Below are 18,777 nucleotides of genomic sequence, written 5' to 3' on the forward strand. Positions count from 1 at the left end.
ATTCAACTTGGTCAAGTGCACGGACGGTGGGTAGGTGTCGGTGTCTCACCTGCAACCTGGGAAAATAATAAAAAAGTCCCGGCGTATCTCTTCAGGGAGTTTCGAGCGAAATCCGCGCTAGGACCGGATTTCTTCCTCCGAGATGGATTCCATAGCTGTTTTTGCTGTAATTCTTGGCTAAGTTGGTTGGTTTACGGTATTCTATCCTTCCCTTCGCGCCTTCTTTGTATTCGAAGGGGATGCCCATTTTTTCTTCTTGGGTTTGCTTTGTTGGTTACTTTCAATTTGTTTGCTCTTTTATGGTTTTTTTAAGCGGGTGGTAGAGTTATTTCAGGTGGAAGAACGAACATTTTGATCTCCTTCTGTTTTAAGCTGTTTAATTGCATTTATATTTGGTTATGTTGGGATTGGTTTGATTTAATGTTGGTTTGTTCATGTGTATCAGTTGTTTGATTTGTGAATATTTACGAATAGCAATAACGCGAATGATATTTAAACTCTATACAGCGGCCAAATTTATGAGCATTTATTGTTCATTTTTGGCAACTTGTTCTTAACTTTATTTTAGAGATAGTTGGCATGCGTATGTGTTTAGCTACAAATTTGCTGTTATTTTCATAAATTTTTAGGGTGCAAATCAGTGATTTTGATTTTGATTACTCTTACTGTTTTTTTTTTTTTTTTTTCATTAGACTACCTGGCCCAAATTGTATCATGATGAGTTTTATTGCCATTAGATTTGCTTTGAGATACGTGACTAATCAAAACTTTTATTTCACTCATCATAGCAAATCTAATAACGGGAAAATATGTTCTGATTTAATTTGAATGAGGATATCTTGATTTGAATTGTTTTTTTCTTTTATGGCTGTAAGATATGATGCTGAAAGAAAGATACTAATCATAGTTAATTGTTATAATAAAGTAGCGTGCCATTATATCCATATGATAATGATATTTATGTAACATTGGACCAAATGACACCAGAAATAATATGGTGAATTTTTTTTTTTTTTTTATATATATGGCGACTTAGTTGTCTTGATTATCAGTGCACCTTTGTTTTTGCAATAAGCTTGTAGTTTCCCCTCCAAGATTGCAATTGTTTGGTTCAACTTAAAATTTTGAAAAAATGGAGCCCTTTATTTGAACTGGGTAAATCTTAATAGTAAGTATTCTTTGGGAACCAGGCTTACAAAGAAGGAATTACTAGCTACAGAACATGTACATAGCTCTATGCCTGTAAAATGAGATTACACAGTTTTATATTCCCTCTTCATGAATGTAACTCAATGCACACAGTCTGCATCTGATAATTTCTTTTTGCAAAATGCTTTAATCTTCAAATCATTTGTGCTTTAGATGGGAGAGAAAAGACGGCTTAGTCCGACAGTTTGCATCCTGTTAACTTTACAAATAAACTTTTATATGTCAAATTTGGCTCTGAGCAATTCCAATTGACATGCTACTAATCCAATGGATAATTCCTCTATATTCTGGAGGAAATTGTTGATACGTGTATTGTGTACACACTACATAGTTCACTATAGTTGTTGTGCATAAATGCACGTACACTTTTGGAATGCGCACAAACATTTGAATCTGCTTACATATTTTGTATTGATGCCAATGCACTCATTTATTCATTTAAGTACATATGCACAAATGCAAGATTATTCAGTCTTGTTCTCTCAGAGAAATGAACATTATATACATTTTTTCTATACAAAAGCTACTATTAGTTTAACAGATATCAGTAGTTATCCTATAAGTTCACTTTATGTATTTATTCTTGATAGAAATTAAGAAGATTTTAATGGCTAAATTGGACAAGGAAATAAAATAGGATTTTGAGGAGTTATAGGTTCAAATAACTTGCATTAGATATATATCTATATCTATCTATCTATCTATCTATCTATCTATCTATCTATATATATATATATATATAATATATATATACATACATACATACATACACGGGTATCATGAAGACTTCTATATAAAATACAGTTTGCATCCTATTAACTTTACAAAAAAAACTTTTATATGTAAAACTTGGCTCTAAGCGGTTCTCTTTGGCATACTGTTAATCTAACGGATAATTTCCCTATATTCTGGAGGAAATTGTTGATACGTGTATTGTGTACCAACTACCTAGTTCACTATAGTTAATGTGCATAAATGCATGTACATTCTTAGGAGTGCGTACAAACATTTGAATCTTCTTACATATTCTGTATTGATGCAAATGCACACTCATTTATTCGTTCAAGTACATTTGCATAAACGCAAGATTATTCAGTCTTCTTCTCTCAAAGAAATAAACATTACATACATATTGTTCTATACAAAAACTACTATTAGTTTAACAGAGATTAGTAATTATCCTATATGTTCACTTGATGTATTTAGTTTGATAGAAATTAAGAAAAATTTAATGGTTAAATTGGACAAGGAAAAAAAATAGGATTTTGTAGGTTCAAATAACTTGCATTGCACACACACACACACGGGTTTAATGAAGACTTCTATATAAAATACAATTTGCACCATGTTAAATTTACAAAAAATCTTTTAGACGTCAAACTTGGCTCTAAGCGATTCTCATTGGCATACTACTAATCTAATGGATAATTCCTCTATATTATGGAGGAAATTGTTGATGTGTATTGTGTACACACTACATAGTTCACTATAATTAATGTGCATAAACATATATTTATAAGAGTGCGGACAAACATTTGAATTTGCTTACATTTTTTATATTGATGCAAATGCACTCATTTTTTCGTTCAAATATATATGCACAACAGCAAGATTGTTCAGTCTTCTTCTCTCAAAGTAATGAACATTACATATTCTATACAAAAACTAGAATTTGTTTAACAAATATTAGTAATTATCCTATAAGTTTACTTGATGTATTTATTCTTGATAGAAACTAAGAAAAAATGAATGGCTAAATTGGACAAGGAAATAAAATAGGATTTTGAGGAGTTTGTAGGTTCAAATAACTTGCATTATATATAAAATACTACTTTAAATGAAGATGATACAAAATATCCATGGTTCAAGCTTCAATTTTGAAATTGACCCTTAGCATGCTCATGAGTGTTTGCATACTCCATATGTACATGATCTACTTTTATTGTATTCATACTTGAAACATGATGCTTATAATGTTCAGGTATGGTCCTGAACTTTTGTTCCTCAGTGAATTCCACTATGATACTTAAATTTGAGAAATTTGCCTTATAAAAACTTCACAATCAATACCATATTGAAATACGTAGCGGCGGCAATAGGATGAAATCGATTGGGTGAACTTTTATAGAAGTATTGGTGTGTCTTGTGCATTTTCTACTTTCTATTTTATATTATCTTTTGCTTTCAGTGATTGAAGCCGGTTTTGCTTGATTCCCAACATGTATTTATTAAATTAAAATTAAGCTAAATTTGATTTTCAAAACTCCCTAAACTTAATTATCTTTTTATGAAATAGAGCTTCCACAAGTGTTTTGGTGAAGATATTTGCAGCTTGATTATTCGCTTCACATGAATAAACTCTACTTTCTTTTTTTTATGTGCACTGTCAAATGCAATGATAGTGCGTGCCGGCGTCCTTGCTCTTTTCATGATGAACTAGATCCAATTATTAATGTGATTGCCTATTTGCTATGAATGTTGATCTTTGTCGCTTCAAGTTGTGGAAGATTCATTTCCTTGAGAAGTCTTCTTAACACAAGTACAGTATATCAAAACCATAAATAGTGAATTGCCAGAGCATGGTCAAAATGAACTTCAAAGGATGAGCGCTGCCATTTAGCTATCCCCATCACAAATATCATTAACTCCACTATATGACTCTTGTTGTCCGGTTTCATTCCATTGCTTGATTGTGATCTGTTAGAGGATTTGCCCAACAGTTAGTAGCTTCTTTGGTTCTAAATTCATCAGTTACCTGTAGATATTGCTTCTGGAATTAAAAGGAAGGACAACTTTTCTTCTGATATTTATAAATTGTTGGAAGGTTTGTGATTATAAATAAGGGTGCATTAGGCATGTGAAATAACTATTGTACTTGATTTCTACTTTTTTTCTCGATTCAGGCCAAGAAGAATTGCTTGATTTCTACCTTAAAGAAACAAATTTATGGTTGAATGCAAATCCTTCTAGCTTTCTAAAACTTGAGGAAGCTATATTTAACATACCGATTTGAAGCTTAGTTATTTTGTTTGGTATTTTCGTATCCTTTGCTCTCCAGTTTCTATAAATTGCTTGATTATATGATTGAATTTTGTTAAATATGGTACAACCGTATTTTCTAGTTGTGTGAGTTCCAATTGATCATCTAATTTTCATTTCCAAGTTTTTATATGTTTTTTTCTAATAAAACATTTATTAAATTATAATTTGACTAGAACTATAAGCATTTTTTCAGTTTACATTTAAAGAAGCAAATGGTTGTCAGAAATAAGGCTTTTTTAGTTGTGAATTTGCAAGTTCGAGTGATTCAGTGTATCTTATTCAAGATCTACATTTGGAAATCTGATATCACAAGATGTTCCCATATTAAAGTGTGTTATTTATCATGAAGGCAATGTTATCTATGTACTAACAATTAGGTAGTTTGTGCAGGTTGAATCTCTATCCGCACTGTGGCCTTGCTAAACTTAGCAACTTGCACCATACTTGGAAATTTTACTGAACTGTGATCAATGAGTTGTTGACAAATCCATGACGATTGGAGAGATGTTTAATTACCTGCGATATAATTGGAAAGAAGGAAAATTCATTTATGTGCTAAATTTTTAGAATTTCTAGCTGATTGAGAGGTATTGAAGCAAATGTTTGGTTTCATTCCTTCAGTGCCTATACCACGATGTAGCTCCTCTAGTTTATACATACATTCAAGCCATTTCCGCCGTAAATACATGGACTTGACCATAAGGAGGTCTTTTCTTTCCCCATTGAATGGCTTTCGAGTATCTAAATCTCCTAATTTTGCTCTCTCTTTTTCCAAACAAATTGGAGGTGTCCATCCACTTAACTTGTCTGCTTCAGTATGCTCTCATAGATGTGAATTGAATTTAGGATTAACATCAAGCTGCCGAAGTATGAGTTTGAGGCTTCCCATGTCCGGATCTCAGAAAATTCCAAAAAACAGTTGGAATGCAAGGCAGACCTCATTGGCTGCGGCTGTCTCCTTTGGACTGTGCTTAAGTTTTTCTTCATCTGGAGTTGTAAATGCAAAAGCATCTGAGAATGGTGTCGATAAATTATCATCTTTGAGAACCTCTCATGGAAAGGAAGTATGCACCGATTACACCATAACTGGTTAGTAAGTGCTTAATGCAAGGGTAGTCTATGTTATTTACTAAGAAGTTTTAAATTTTTCTTTAGTTTGTTCTGTTTAATCCTGGCTCAAACCTTTTGCCAGGCATACCAGGCGATGGCAGATGTTTGTTTCGCTCTGTGGCCCATGGGGCGTGCATCCGGGCTGGAAAATCCATACCTGATGAGACTCTTCAACGAGAACTTGCTGATGAATTGAGAGACTTGGTAGGTCTAATTTTTTGTTGGAATTTTGACACCAAATTATGATTTAAAGGAATGTTTGATTCAATGTTAGTTTGTATAGAAGTACTATTTTGATAATAGTTTTATTTAGACAACAATACTTAGTCATACAATTGACCAGATTGCTGATGAATTTATCAAGAGACGAGAAGAGACAGAATGGTAAGCTTTTCTTTTTTTCAAATTTTCCACCTTTGCTTATGCTCGTCAGCACAAGTTCTTGCCTAGTTGTTCAGGGGCATGTATCTTTAATAATTTTGATTCATAATTTGACATATTGTTTACATGCAAGGCAAATAGCCTTGTTGACCAGGAGTCTTAAATCTTGTTTAATTATCAGGTTTATTGAGGGGAGCTTTGACGATTATGTCTCCCAAATTAGACAGCCACATGTCTGGGGAGGTGAGCCAGAGCTGCTCATGGCGTCTCATGTTCTTCAGTAAGATACTCCTCCCGCCGCTCTTATGTTTTTCATTGTTCTTTTCCGCATGTATTTAATAAGTTATAACCATGCCTCCAAGATTTAAATTTTCATTTATTTGTTTTTCTGGTGGTTAAATGTGAAGAGGTCAGCAATTTTACCACCATCTTTTGGTGAATAATTTGAGTTTTGGCATAATTGCTTGAGAATATCAATAGAAAATCAAGTAAATGTGATAGATTCTAGTATATTTGAGTAATGATATCTGTCAAAGTTCAGCTTTGGTCTTTGTTTCAATTTTGATTTTGATGATTTCTTATGTTAAAAATCATCATATTCTAGATATTACAATTAAAATATAATTATTAAATGTATATTATGAATAAAATATTTTGAATATAACAGTGATGGATTATGATTATTCTAAATGTGTATTCTTAGAAATAGTTGAATTATATATAATATGTATAAAAATTTATATGTAAGATAATAATATGAATACTATTTACAATAATCAAATCTTATCCATGGATATCCTTATATTACAGTCACTTGCATATTTCGTTACTTCTTACCCATCTTTTTGCATGTCAAATTGACAGCTTGATAAATTCATCTAAATAGAAAAAAAAAAGCTTGTTTAATCCTAAATATGTTTCAAATCTGTTATATATATATATATATATATTAAACATTGAGGTAAAGAATAATCTTATGGGGAGGTGAAATAAATGCTTATATCAAATTTATTGGACCAATTTGATTCAAACGGAAATCGAGGTACATGAAGAAAAATAAAAAATTGGGTTAGGAGATCCTGAAAAATAAATTTGACAGGAGTGCAAGGCCAATAATCAAAAGGGCATTATATTTTATTAGAAATTTATAATATTTATATAATGATTACAAGACTACTATTTTGTATCTTCTAGATAATTTCTTTTATTAGTACATTTACTTGTAATAATTGTTTGCTTCTTCTCTTTAAAGAAAATAATTAGGCATCATAATAAGATAATGATTAGGTGACCTTCTCAATTACTTCTAACCTAAAAAGAACCTATAATTATACTTCTAAAGCACAATCATTTACAATTAGACTAATTTATTTGTATTCATAATTAACAGATAGGCATTTGTGGTATTTAATGCATATTTTGTTAGTACCTCTCCTCAATTTGATGTTCAACTTTTGAAAATCATCAGTTTGCCCATAAGAATTGGACATTCTCATGCCATGGCCTTAATAAATATTTCTTCAATATGAAGATTTGCAGAAACATGGTGAAGTAAAATAATACGATTTTTTATGGCTTCTTGAATTATATGACAATAAACTTCTTTTTTTTTTTTTTTTTTTTTTTTTTGTGTGCTCATGATAAGAACTGAAAATAATTCAAATGGCATTGAAGGGAGAGGGGTGCATATATTTTGAGACAAAACAAGTTCAGCTTGAAGTATATGAAGTACATAATCTTAGAACATGTGGCCAGTATAATACGATATTCATGATTGGCAGATGATATAGACACACGATACTATTTTTTACGCTGCAGAAAATCAAATATTTACCAAAAAACATACTCAAGTCGAGATTGATCACCAAGTATTAGGGAGCTATGTATGCCCTATCAATATCATTATATGCCACAAGGTGAAGAGAAGAGTACGATGGAAAGAACAAATGATGTATTGGTGTCCCTATAACTTATCGAATAATTTGACTTGCAACAGCTAAATATCAATAATGAAGATTTTACACAAACTGACTAACTTGTACCACCAAAAAATATTAGATTGTGTAAATATCAAATAGTTTAATCTACCTGCCAATTATCGAAATCTAATAGGATCAAGTAGAGATCGCCTTACTCACTACAATACTTTAACTTTACTTATAATGGAATACCATAAAGGAAGCATTCTTAGGATAACCAAAATAAGTAGAGTCCACATATATTCTTACTGTTTCAATGAAATATTAGACGGATAAATATGAACTTTCAAACCTAAGAAGTGGGAGCACTAAGGTTCTTCATTTGAAACGTGGCCTGAAGATGTTGCATATAGCTAATCAGATTCAAATTTGTTATGCTAATATTGATGTCATTAATATAAACAAAGAGAGTAGTAATGTCATTATATTCTTGCAAAAATATAATGACAAGTCATATTGGTTTTGTTCGAAGGGGAAACAAAATAGGACTGAGTGAAATTTATCAAACCATGCACGGGCACTATTTCAAATCATATAAGGAGTACTTTAGCTTGCATGCATCTACAGGAGTAGATGAAGTAGATGTAGAAATGACAGATAAAAAAGTTATGTAAACCTTCTTGAGATCATCATTGAAGCATGGTATTTTTAATGTCCATTTGATGAAGCGGTCATCCTTGTGAAGTGGCAATTAAGAGAATTAGTCTTGTTATGAGTCATTCAGCTGCAGAAGTAAAAGTTTCTTCACAATCAATATCATATCGTCGTTTATTACAAAGGTTAACTATACCTTTATTGGAGTGATCCAAAATATCATCAATGTGAAGCTTTGATACTCATTTATAGCAAATAACTTTAACATGTGGAGGATTATGAACTTCTTCCATGTACGGTTTCTTTTTCAGAGACCTCAAATTCTTTCAATTATAGTGTCATTCAAACAGTCATATTTATTAACATCTAAATAACACAAATAATGAATATTGAGGCCAATATAATTTGAAAATAATATCATTTTGGAGAAAGAGAGGTTATAGAACATCGTATAGAACAGTGATAAAATATTAATTAGTAAAATTAGGTGGCGGATCAATTTGCGCATGCTGAAATGGCAGATTTGGCTCAAAAAATGGTAACAGAGCGCATTCTTTCATATACAACTATTGGTTTGGATTTTTCAGAACTTGAATTTAATTCTTTAAAATTAGAAGAACATGTATCCATGGCAGAAGATCAATATAATTAGAAAAAAAAAAAATTGATTTCCAATGAATATGATGAGATGAGATAAATGAAATCTTTTGGAGCATCGATTACGACAAATATAACATTTTTGTATTTGTTATAGCCCATACATTTGCAGTAAATAATCAGAGTTTATATTGCTCATGGGGCTTGTAGATGAAAACACACAATGTATACGCATCATAGTAGGCGGGATGCTTCTTAAAGAGACAGTTATAGGGAGAGTCAAACCGGTGGAATTGATATTTGTAGCAATAAAGTTCAGACAAAATTTAAAGGGTGACAATTTTTTTGTTTAGTAATACCATTTTGTTGAGGTGCATAGGAACATGATTGTTGAGAAGCAATTCCTCCTTTCTTAGGCAAGTCATGAAATTCAAATAACATATACTCTCTTTGAAAGTCAGATCTTAATACCTAAATTGGGACAAGAAATTTGATTCATTACAATCTACAAATATTGGAAGCAACTAAAAGTTTATATTACTAGCAAAAATAAATAAATAAATTCATGTATATTTTAATGGTCAGTGAACTTTATAAAGTATTTATAATTTGCATGCAATATAACAAAAGAAATATATGTGGGCTCCGAAAATTCTGATTGCTCCCGGGGAGACTGCATTTATTTTATTTTTTTGTTTTGAAAGAGCTTGGGAAGGTCAAATTTTCAGAAGACGGATTGAATAGTAGATAAAACATTTCTCAGAGATTTCGCCCTCATTTAGCGAGGATTTTTTTATCTAGGATTCAATGTTTCCCATAGGCGCAAGCCTCTATGGTCAATTACCCCTCCAAATAACAAGAGAGCACTTTCAATTAAGGCTAGCACTTTCAATTAAGGCTAATGAGTAATAATTGAATATTATAATAGCATTAGACTTATGATTTAAGTTGTAGAATTCATCGCTTGATGTTTAAAGTGAATGGTGGGGGAATGAAGAATAAACCCGATCAAAATCCCATGGTTTCGTCATCTCGAGTCGTCGTGGTCCCTGATCTACTTAGTTTGAGGAGGTAGCTGGCCGAACATGTAAGAAGGATTATTGTCAGCAGTAATGAGTTGCATTGTCTAGGAGATCCCTGTAGATCTAGGGTGGATATTTTTCTGAGACAAATTTAAGTCAGCTTTAGCTAACATAAGGTTTTATGACAATCAATTGTACATTTTTAAATTGCAATTCAAAGGGTAGAAAGACATTGGAGAACATACAGACTGCGGTCGTGATCTAATAGTGTCATTTGGCGGTAACCACTATGTCAGATGACTTTAGTCGTAACCATTATTTTGTGGTGTCATTTGGCGGCAGAACCACACAGACAGAAAACTTGGGCCACATCCTTACTGACATGTGATTGCTTTGATTTTGAACAGAGGTGCATTTGATACGACATTCGTTCTTTGTAAGCTGAAATCAATCAAAAATTTGTCACCCTCGACAAACCGTTGCGGAATGTGGGTGTAATTTGTTTTTAGCTTTTATTGACTTATTTTAACTTAAGTATTTAGATTACTTTAAAAATCTTGATTTAAAAGATTAACTTATCTGGTTGAAATCGTAGATCAACACGGCCATCATCGGCTAATTAAATATTTTAAACATTTATATTTGAAAGGGGTATAAGTCTTTAACTCCTGTCCTTACAAAGAGGAAGATTAGAAGAAATGATTTGGACTTTTGAACGTTTAGAGAAATTACTAGATTCAGTCAACTTCAGTCCTTGCGAGGAGGATGGTTGGACTAGGTGATTTGAACTTATAAATTCTTATTTTAGGATTTAGACATTTATTTCAAAAATTTTAGATTCATCATCTTTCGTTACAAGAAGGAGGATGTGACTAGTTGGGAATGGTGCTATGATTTGTGTGAATAAGAATATGGGTGCAGCAAAGGAGGACATGCAATTCAAATAAAGAACTTTGGAAATCCCTGTATACCACGTTCCCGTCGCTGCTTTCCCGGCTTGCACTGATCGCCACTGTACCGCCAAGGATTCGGGTAAGAGAGAGTAAGCGAGGGGCAGCGTGAACTCGCGTGAGGCAGTGGAGAAGGCGAATCGGGATCTATGTACGCTGGCAATCCCGTCGTTGCTTTCCCGGCTAGCGCTTGACGCGACTAAATCGCGAGAAGTTTGCGGCCTCTGTACAAGGAGAATCGCAGGGCTCTACACGTCACGATCCTGTCTTCTCTTCCCGACTTGGCTTCAATTGCGAATGTATCGCGAGGGATTCTTGAGAGGAGAGAGTTTCGGATCCCTGTAGGTCGGTGATCCCGTCGTTGCCTCCCCAGTTGGCGCTAATCGCGACTCTCGCGACAGAATCGGGCAGAAGAGGGGAAGGCGAGGTGTTTAGACGTCGTCCTTAGCTAGATCTCGCGCGAAGGAGTGGTGTCTCGGGAAACTCATCTGTGATGATCTTGTGGTTGTTTCTGCGGCTTACTACCGTCGTGATAGTGTGAGCAGGGAGAAAATCCTTTGCTTTGGCTTTCGGCTTCCATAAGAAGGAGCTGTTATTGCGTGCGCGCACCGTACAATGAATTTAAAAGTGGTACCACTAAGATACATAAAAGTATTCACACAAAAACTTTGGCTTTCGCCCACCGCACTATCTCTGTGTGTGGTGGGCGGACTCAATAATTTTTTCATAGGAAGAGGCATTGGCTCCAGCCTGAGGAAAAATTATTGCATGCAGGCAGATCTTGACTGTAGACCGTAGATCAGGTGATCTACGGTCATGATGTATTTCGGTGGGCCCCTCCTAAAATTTTTTTAAAAAAAAACTGAAATATATCCTGTACGATCAGGATTGGACACCGCATGGAGAGATGCATGCGGAACACAAACAACTTTTTTTTACCCGATATATAACGAGCTGAACACAAACAAAAATTTATTAGTTCGTGTTCGGCTCATTTTGGCTCGAAATAAAACTCATCAATTATATATATATATATATATATATTGAGGAGGTAGCTGGCCGAACATGTAAGAAGGATTATTGTCAGCAGTAATGAGTTGCATTGTCTAGGAGATCCCTGTAGATCTAGGGTGGATATTTTTCTGAGACAAATTTAAGTCAGCTTTAGCTAACATAAGGTTTTATGACAATCAATTGTACATTTTTAAATTGCAATTCAAAGGGTAGAAAGACATTGGAGAACATACAGACTGCGGTCGTGATCTAATAGTGTCATTTGGCGGTAACCACTATGTCAGATGACTTTAGTCGTAACCATTATTTTGTGGTGTCATTTGGCGGCAGAACCACACAGACAGAAAACTTGGGCCACATCCTTACTGACATGTGATTGCTTTGATTTTGAACAGAGGTGCATTTGATACGACATTCGTTCTTTGTAAGCTGAAATCAATCAAAAATTTGTCACCCTCGACAAACCGTTGCGGAATGTGGGTGTAATTTGTTTTTAGCTTTTATTGACTTATTTTAACTTAAGTATTTAGATTACTTTAAAAATCTTGATTTAAAAGATTAACTTATCTGGTTGAAATCGTAGATCAACACGGCCATCATCGGCTAATTAAATATTTTAAACATTTATATTTGAAAGGGGTATAAGTCTTTAACTCCTGTCCTTACAAAGAGGAAGATTAGAAGAAATGATTTGGACTTTTGAACGTTTAGAGAAATTACTAGATTCAGTCAACTTCAGTCCTTGCGAGGAGGATGGTTGGACTAGGTGATTTGAACTTATAAATTCTTATTTTAGGATTTAGACATTTATTTCAAAAATTTTAGATTCATCATCTTTCGTTACAAGAAGGAGGATGTGACTAGTTGGGAATGGTGCTATGATTTGTGTGAATAAGAATATGGGTGCAGCAAAGGAGGACATGCAATTCAAATAAAGAACTTTGGAAATCCCTGTATACCACGTTCCCGTCGCTGCTTTCCCGGCTTGCACTGATCGCCACTGTACCGCCAAGGATTCGGGTAAGAGAGAGTAAGCGAGGGGCAGCGTGAACTCGCGTGAGGCAGTGGAGAAGGCGAATCGGGATCTATGTACGCTGGCAATCCCGTCGTTGCTTTCCCGGCTAGCGCTTGACGCGACTAAATCGCGAGAAGTTTGCGGCCTCTGTACAAGGAGAATCGCAGGGCTCTACACGTCACGATCCTGTCTTCTCTTCCCGACTTGGCTTCAATTGCGAATGTATCGCGAGGGATTCTTGAGAGGAGAGAGTTTCGGATCCCTGTAGGTCGGTGATCCCGTCGTTGCCTCCCCAGTTGGCGCTAATCGCGACTCTCGCGACAGAATCGGGCAGAAGAGGGGAAGGCGAGGTGTTTAGACGTCGTCCTTAGCTAGATCTCGCGCGAAGGAGTGGTGTCTCGGGAAACTCATCTGTGATGATCTTGTGGTTGTTTCTGCGGCTTACTACCGTCGTGATAGTGTGAGCAGGGAGAAAATCCTTTGCTTTGGCTTTCGGCTTCCATAAGAAGGAGCTGTTATTGCGTGCGCGCACCGTACAATGAATTTAAAAGTGGTACCACTAAGATACATAAAAGTATTCACACAAAAACTTTGGCTTTCGCCCACCGCACTATCTCTGTGTGTGGTGGGCGGACTCAATAATTTTTTCATAGGAAGAGGCATTGGCTCCAGCCTGAGGAAAAATTATTGCATGCAGGCAGATCTTGACTGTAGACCGTAGATCAGGTGATCTACGGTCATGATGTATTTCGGTGGGCCCCTCCTAAAATTTTTTTAAAAAAAAACTGAAATATATCCTGTACGATCAGGATTGGACACCGCATGGAGAGATGCATGCGGAACACAAACAACTTTTTTTTACCCGATATATAACGAGCTGAACACAAACAAAAATTTATTAGTTCGTGTTCGGCTCATTTTGGCTCGAAATAAAACTCATCAATTATATATAAAATATCGATTTCTCGTGCGTTTTTTAGCTCTATGATGAGAGCTTGCGTCATATGCCTAAAATTCTAAAGTCTCCGCGTTACGGTGAGATCGAACCCTTGACTTGAGAAGACTTACAGTGACCCTGCCACCAACAAGCCAATACTTGCGGCGCGCGCCGCGCGCGCGCGCACACAGAGATATATATATATATATATTAATGAGTAGTATTTTTAAAAAATTTAATTGACTACAAGGCTACAAAGATTTGTAATCAATTAAAATTATTAATTAAAAAAATAAAAAAATATTAAATTATATTTAAATGAAGTTTTAATATAAATAAAAATATTTAAATCTCACTCATACTCTTGACCCCATAATATCGTACGTCTGAATGATTAGGTCTGTCAAAACAACTCTTTGTTCGCGAAATGCTCGTGTTCGGCTTGCTAAGCAAATGAAACAAACACAAACATACTTTTTGTGTTTGAAATATAAACGAGTAAAACACTGAGAGTGGTTTTTTTACGAGCCGAACATAAGCTGGCTCATTTACACCCCCAAGCGGGAGGGTTATTTCGTGAACTGAGCAGGAATAGGTAAAATTATAATGTTATCTTTTTATTATTTTATTTTAGGGGTCAACAATATCGTATACATCACTATTAATCAAGTTAAAATGGTTTTCGCATAACTATTATGTGATGGAAAAGACGCTACTTTTTCCCAATTTTGCATCTTGACCTATCAAATGAAAAATGTGATGAAAACAATGCTTTATTTCCCAACAGGACAAAGGATAAGATAAAACAATAAAACCTGTGTATGATCTAAGCATTTGTGCAATACGTTGTTTTTTTTTTTCTTTTTCCATTTATTTTAGCATAGGACAAGAAAACGTTCTCAGTAATGAAAGGAAACAAGGCAAAATATTGTCCGAGTTTAGGCCCTTAGGCCCTTTCATGTGATTTTTTGTCACCTAATCCTATACAATGCAATCATCACAAGAAAATCAAGCACCAGTCTTTATTAATTTATTCCTCTATTGAGATGAGATTGGTAGAAAATTAGGACATTAGGATATCATTAATGGAGGAAACTATAAAATAATAGCTTTAATGAGTAATTGACTTTTATTAGCAATATAAATAGTTGATTAGTTTTTCATTTGTTGCATATCTCTCTAAGGCAAATGAGAGATGAAGTTTATAAAAAATAATTATCTCTCTTGCTTTATTCATGCCCCTCTTGAATCATTGAAAGTGATTCAATTGGTACCTCAGCATAAATGACATAACTAAATCAGTCTATAAATTTTAAAATCCAGAGAAATAATCTACGGTAGAATAATCAACTTCGGTATAACTAGCAATCACATATTCTTATTGAATAACATGGTTTTATTGTCTTGATTATAAATTTTTAGCTGTGTTATATGGCATCAGATTGAGGAAGGTCAGCTAATCAACAGATCTTAAAATCCATGCGTGACCTTTGCCTCTTTGATTTTCCAATGACCCAATTTAGGAAATTTAGCAGATGTGGAATCAGACTGAACAACTTACCCCCATAATTCATTACCCGTGACAAACAATCAAAATTGAAGTTCTGGGGTAGTTTTTACACGTAAGATGAACGCCGAAAATATTGAAATTTCTAAATGTCATTAACATTATGCCCCTTTAATATGTTACTTGAAAGAAACTCTCGATAGAAGAATGCCGAATAATGATCAAATCAATGTTGTAATACCCTCGTTTATTTTCATTAGTTGGCATTATGCTATTTTAAATAATTTACCTAACAGAAAATCTCAGGAGAATCGAATAATGATCAAATCGATGTTGTAATAGCCTAATTTATTAAGTCTTAAGTAGACATGATATTTGAGTAATGTAAGTGGAGGCAAGACTTCTGCAAGTGCTCGGGATTGAAGCATGACAATCGACAGCCCCTTATATGAACATTGTACGAACTGCTAGGTCTCATATCTAGTGGGTTCTTCTCATTGTATAGAAAAGAATAGGTATTACAAGATAATGATTGGGTATTTTCTCAATTAAATATAGCCTAAAAAGAAATATATGCTTATTCCTTAAAAATATGTTTTGTGGCTGTAGCACTAATAGATTTTTAACAATTTAGTGACTGTTATTTAATGCTTATCTTGCTTATATTTTGTAGTCAGAGCTCCTGATGCAATATTTATGCTAAGCCCAACTATTACTTTTGGCTAACAACTAAAGATATTTTGGGCCAATTTTTGAACCCATTTAGGTTATCTTAATAGTGCAAAACCTGAAAAAATGACAAAAATTTCATCAGTTTGTTTTCAGGCAATCATCAATACCATGAATTATACAATATAATTGGTGTTATAGATTAAGCATGAAGTACTCGCTTTGGAGTACTATATCATAAAAAGGTAACTTGGAGGCTTATAAGAAATTTTTTATAAAATGTTGGACGGTAAATGATTTGATAATTCGAAGTTTTGTATTGTGGATGGTAATGATAAAATCATGTGTGACAAAATTAACATTGAAAGATTAAGGAATAATTATGAGTAAGACTTTAGGAGTGGTTGCTAGTTATACCGAAGTTGATTATTCTACCTTAGATTATCTGGACATAAAAACGGAGGGTAAAATGCAATATAAGATCAAAGATCATTATTTGCAAGAGCATAGAAGAAATATGATTTTGAGGTAGGATAATGAAAAATAGATTTTTATGATTTGGACATAAAAACGGAAGGTAAAATGCACCAGTAAGAAAAGCATAGAAGAGATATGAGGGAACATAGTGAACAACAAAGTTGTATGGATAAATGTTAAAATAAAATCACATGAATTATGTTTCTCACCTCAAGTAATGCTTAACAGGTATAAATGAAAATTGAATTTCATAAAACTACGAAATAATTGACATAAGCTAATGATGATTATGATGTGGTGAATGCACTCTGTAAGAGGACCTAGAAAGCAATATAAGATCAAAGATCATTACTTCTCCACATTTTTGTACATTTTAAGTCTCTGGAGTTGAAAATTGAATGAATCAGACTGGTGTTTAAAAGAACCAATGGCCCAATAGTTAGAGGAGAAGGTTGTATATTTAGGATTACAAATGTAAGCCATTATGATTTATCGTTTATCATTCCCCTCGACAGTTGTTAGTTTTAGATTTCTTCGAATCAGAAACGAAAAAGCCTGCAAATTATCTTTTTGAGGAGTAAAAACGCATCGCCGGTTCCACTTCCGCCTTTGTTTTTATGGCTCATTTCACATTTCCAATCCATATTCATGCTTATTTTCTATTTTCCAGATTTTGACTGCTGGGTTTCTTGTCTTATGTCTGTTGGATATGGAGCCTCTTCCTTCTTCCCTTATCTGCATGGTGCCTCACGCGTCCCACTCTCCTCTCCGCTTCGCACGCGGAACCGCGGGAAGCTTCCCGCCTCCCTGGTTGCCGAAACAAGATTTTCTGCTTCTTATAAATAGGCAGAAATTATACCCATGAGGATCATCCCAAAACCCAGCTCCTTTCTGTAGCAATTAAGTTCTTTGTTTTTTTTTTCTTTCACCTAGAAGTAGAGAGAGAGGAGAGAAAGGAGGAGAGAAAGAGAAGGTTGACAGAGTGAGAGAGAAATATAAATTTCTTGTAAACGTCGAAACGCTTGACAGTGTAATTCCTCGAAGTAATAAAATCTTCTGCAACTCCTTGGACGTAAGTAATTTGTCAAATCACGTAAATCTGTGTGTTTTCGTTATTTTAGTGCAAATTTCTCATTCCATTTTTCGCTTTATTACCGTCTTTTTCACAACAATGTCAAGTAGTACTTGGTATACTGTTATCCATTGTGGTTCTGCCAACTCAGTATTTGAAATTTGAAGCAATGCTTCCTTATATTTAAGTAAGATTTACATACATACCACTCAATCCCTATGTATAAATGTGATATGAAACATTTGGGTTGTATAAATGTGAAAAGCAAAATTTAAGTGTTAGATATGGAAATACATAGGAATTGGGTGGTAAATACATAGGAATTGGGTGGTATGTATGGAAATGCCCCTTAAATTTCTTCTTTCAAAACCTGAAAGCAAACATTTGATTGTTTTTTTTTTTTTTTAATCTTTTTTGTAGGATGCCAATTACAGTTTATATTCATGATGATGAAGCTGGCGGTCTGATAGCCATTGCTGAGTACGGTCAAGAATATGGGAAGGAGGATCCAATTCGAGTTCTTTATCATGGCTTTGGCCATTATGAAGCACTACAAATTCCAGGGAGAAAGCCTACAAATTCAAGGCTTTAGTTTAGTTTAATTACTCTGAGGGGACACCGAACAGTTACTCTTCATGCTGCAAGTGATCAAATGCATCGACTGAACGGAATGCAAGCAATAAAATGAAGTATGATACGAGCTTCAAAGCTTAGAATATGTGATATTTTCCTGTAAAATGTTAATTTCATTTCTTGTTGGTACGGTTCTCTTTTTTATATAACACCTTACAAATGAAGATTAAATAATTCCATGAAATTTGTTATGCATATTTTCTATATTTTTAATAAAATTCTGGAGTCCTTTGGAAGTTTTGATTTTTTTTTTTTTTTTTTTTTTTTTGCTGTTATATTATTTGTCAATCCAAGTATGTTCTACACATGTACGTTTTAAGTTCACTTCTGTAGAAGATTATGATATTATTTTGGGAGGAGGACCATAGTTCTTCAATGGCAAACCATTTATTGTCAACAAATGGACTTCTTTGTTTCAACATGTTTGAGAAAATTTCTTAGAAATCTCTATATGAATTAAGCTCCCTAACTTGCCATTATGCCTCCGGTTTGAAAGTGAAATTTTTAAAATTGCTGGCAAAATTAGAATCTCATTAGCTGGACAATCTTTCTAGTAAGGGATTGAGATT

The 18,777-nt window shown here is 34.1% G+C and overlaps 1 protein-coding gene across 1 annotated transcript; it reads left to right on the forward strand.

Annotated features, from left to right (window-relative positions):
- The first annotated feature begins 8 nt into the window (after positions 1-8).
- Positions 9-18,405, forward strand: LOC110038400 (OTU domain-containing protein At3g57810). Its single transcript, XM_020743234.1, has 6 exons — positions 9-196; positions 4,642-5,340; positions 5,444-5,565; positions 5,705-5,745; positions 5,924-6,022; positions 17,996-18,405. Exons 2-6 carry the CDS (start codon positions 4,851-4,853, stop codon positions 18,165-18,167), a joined length of 924 nt encoding a protein of 307 aa, XP_020598893.1. The 5' UTR covers positions 9-196; positions 4,642-4,850; the 3' UTR covers positions 18,168-18,405.
- Positions 18,406-18,777: the final 372 nt, after the last annotated feature.

The sequence above is a fragment of the Phalaenopsis equestris genome, unplaced genomic scaffold, assembly GCF_001263595.1.
Source record: "Phalaenopsis equestris unplaced genomic scaffold, ASM126359v1 Scaffold232764, whole genome shotgun sequence".
NCBI classification, from domain to species: Eukaryota; Viridiplantae; Streptophyta; class Magnoliopsida; order Asparagales; family Orchidaceae; genus Phalaenopsis; species Phalaenopsis equestris.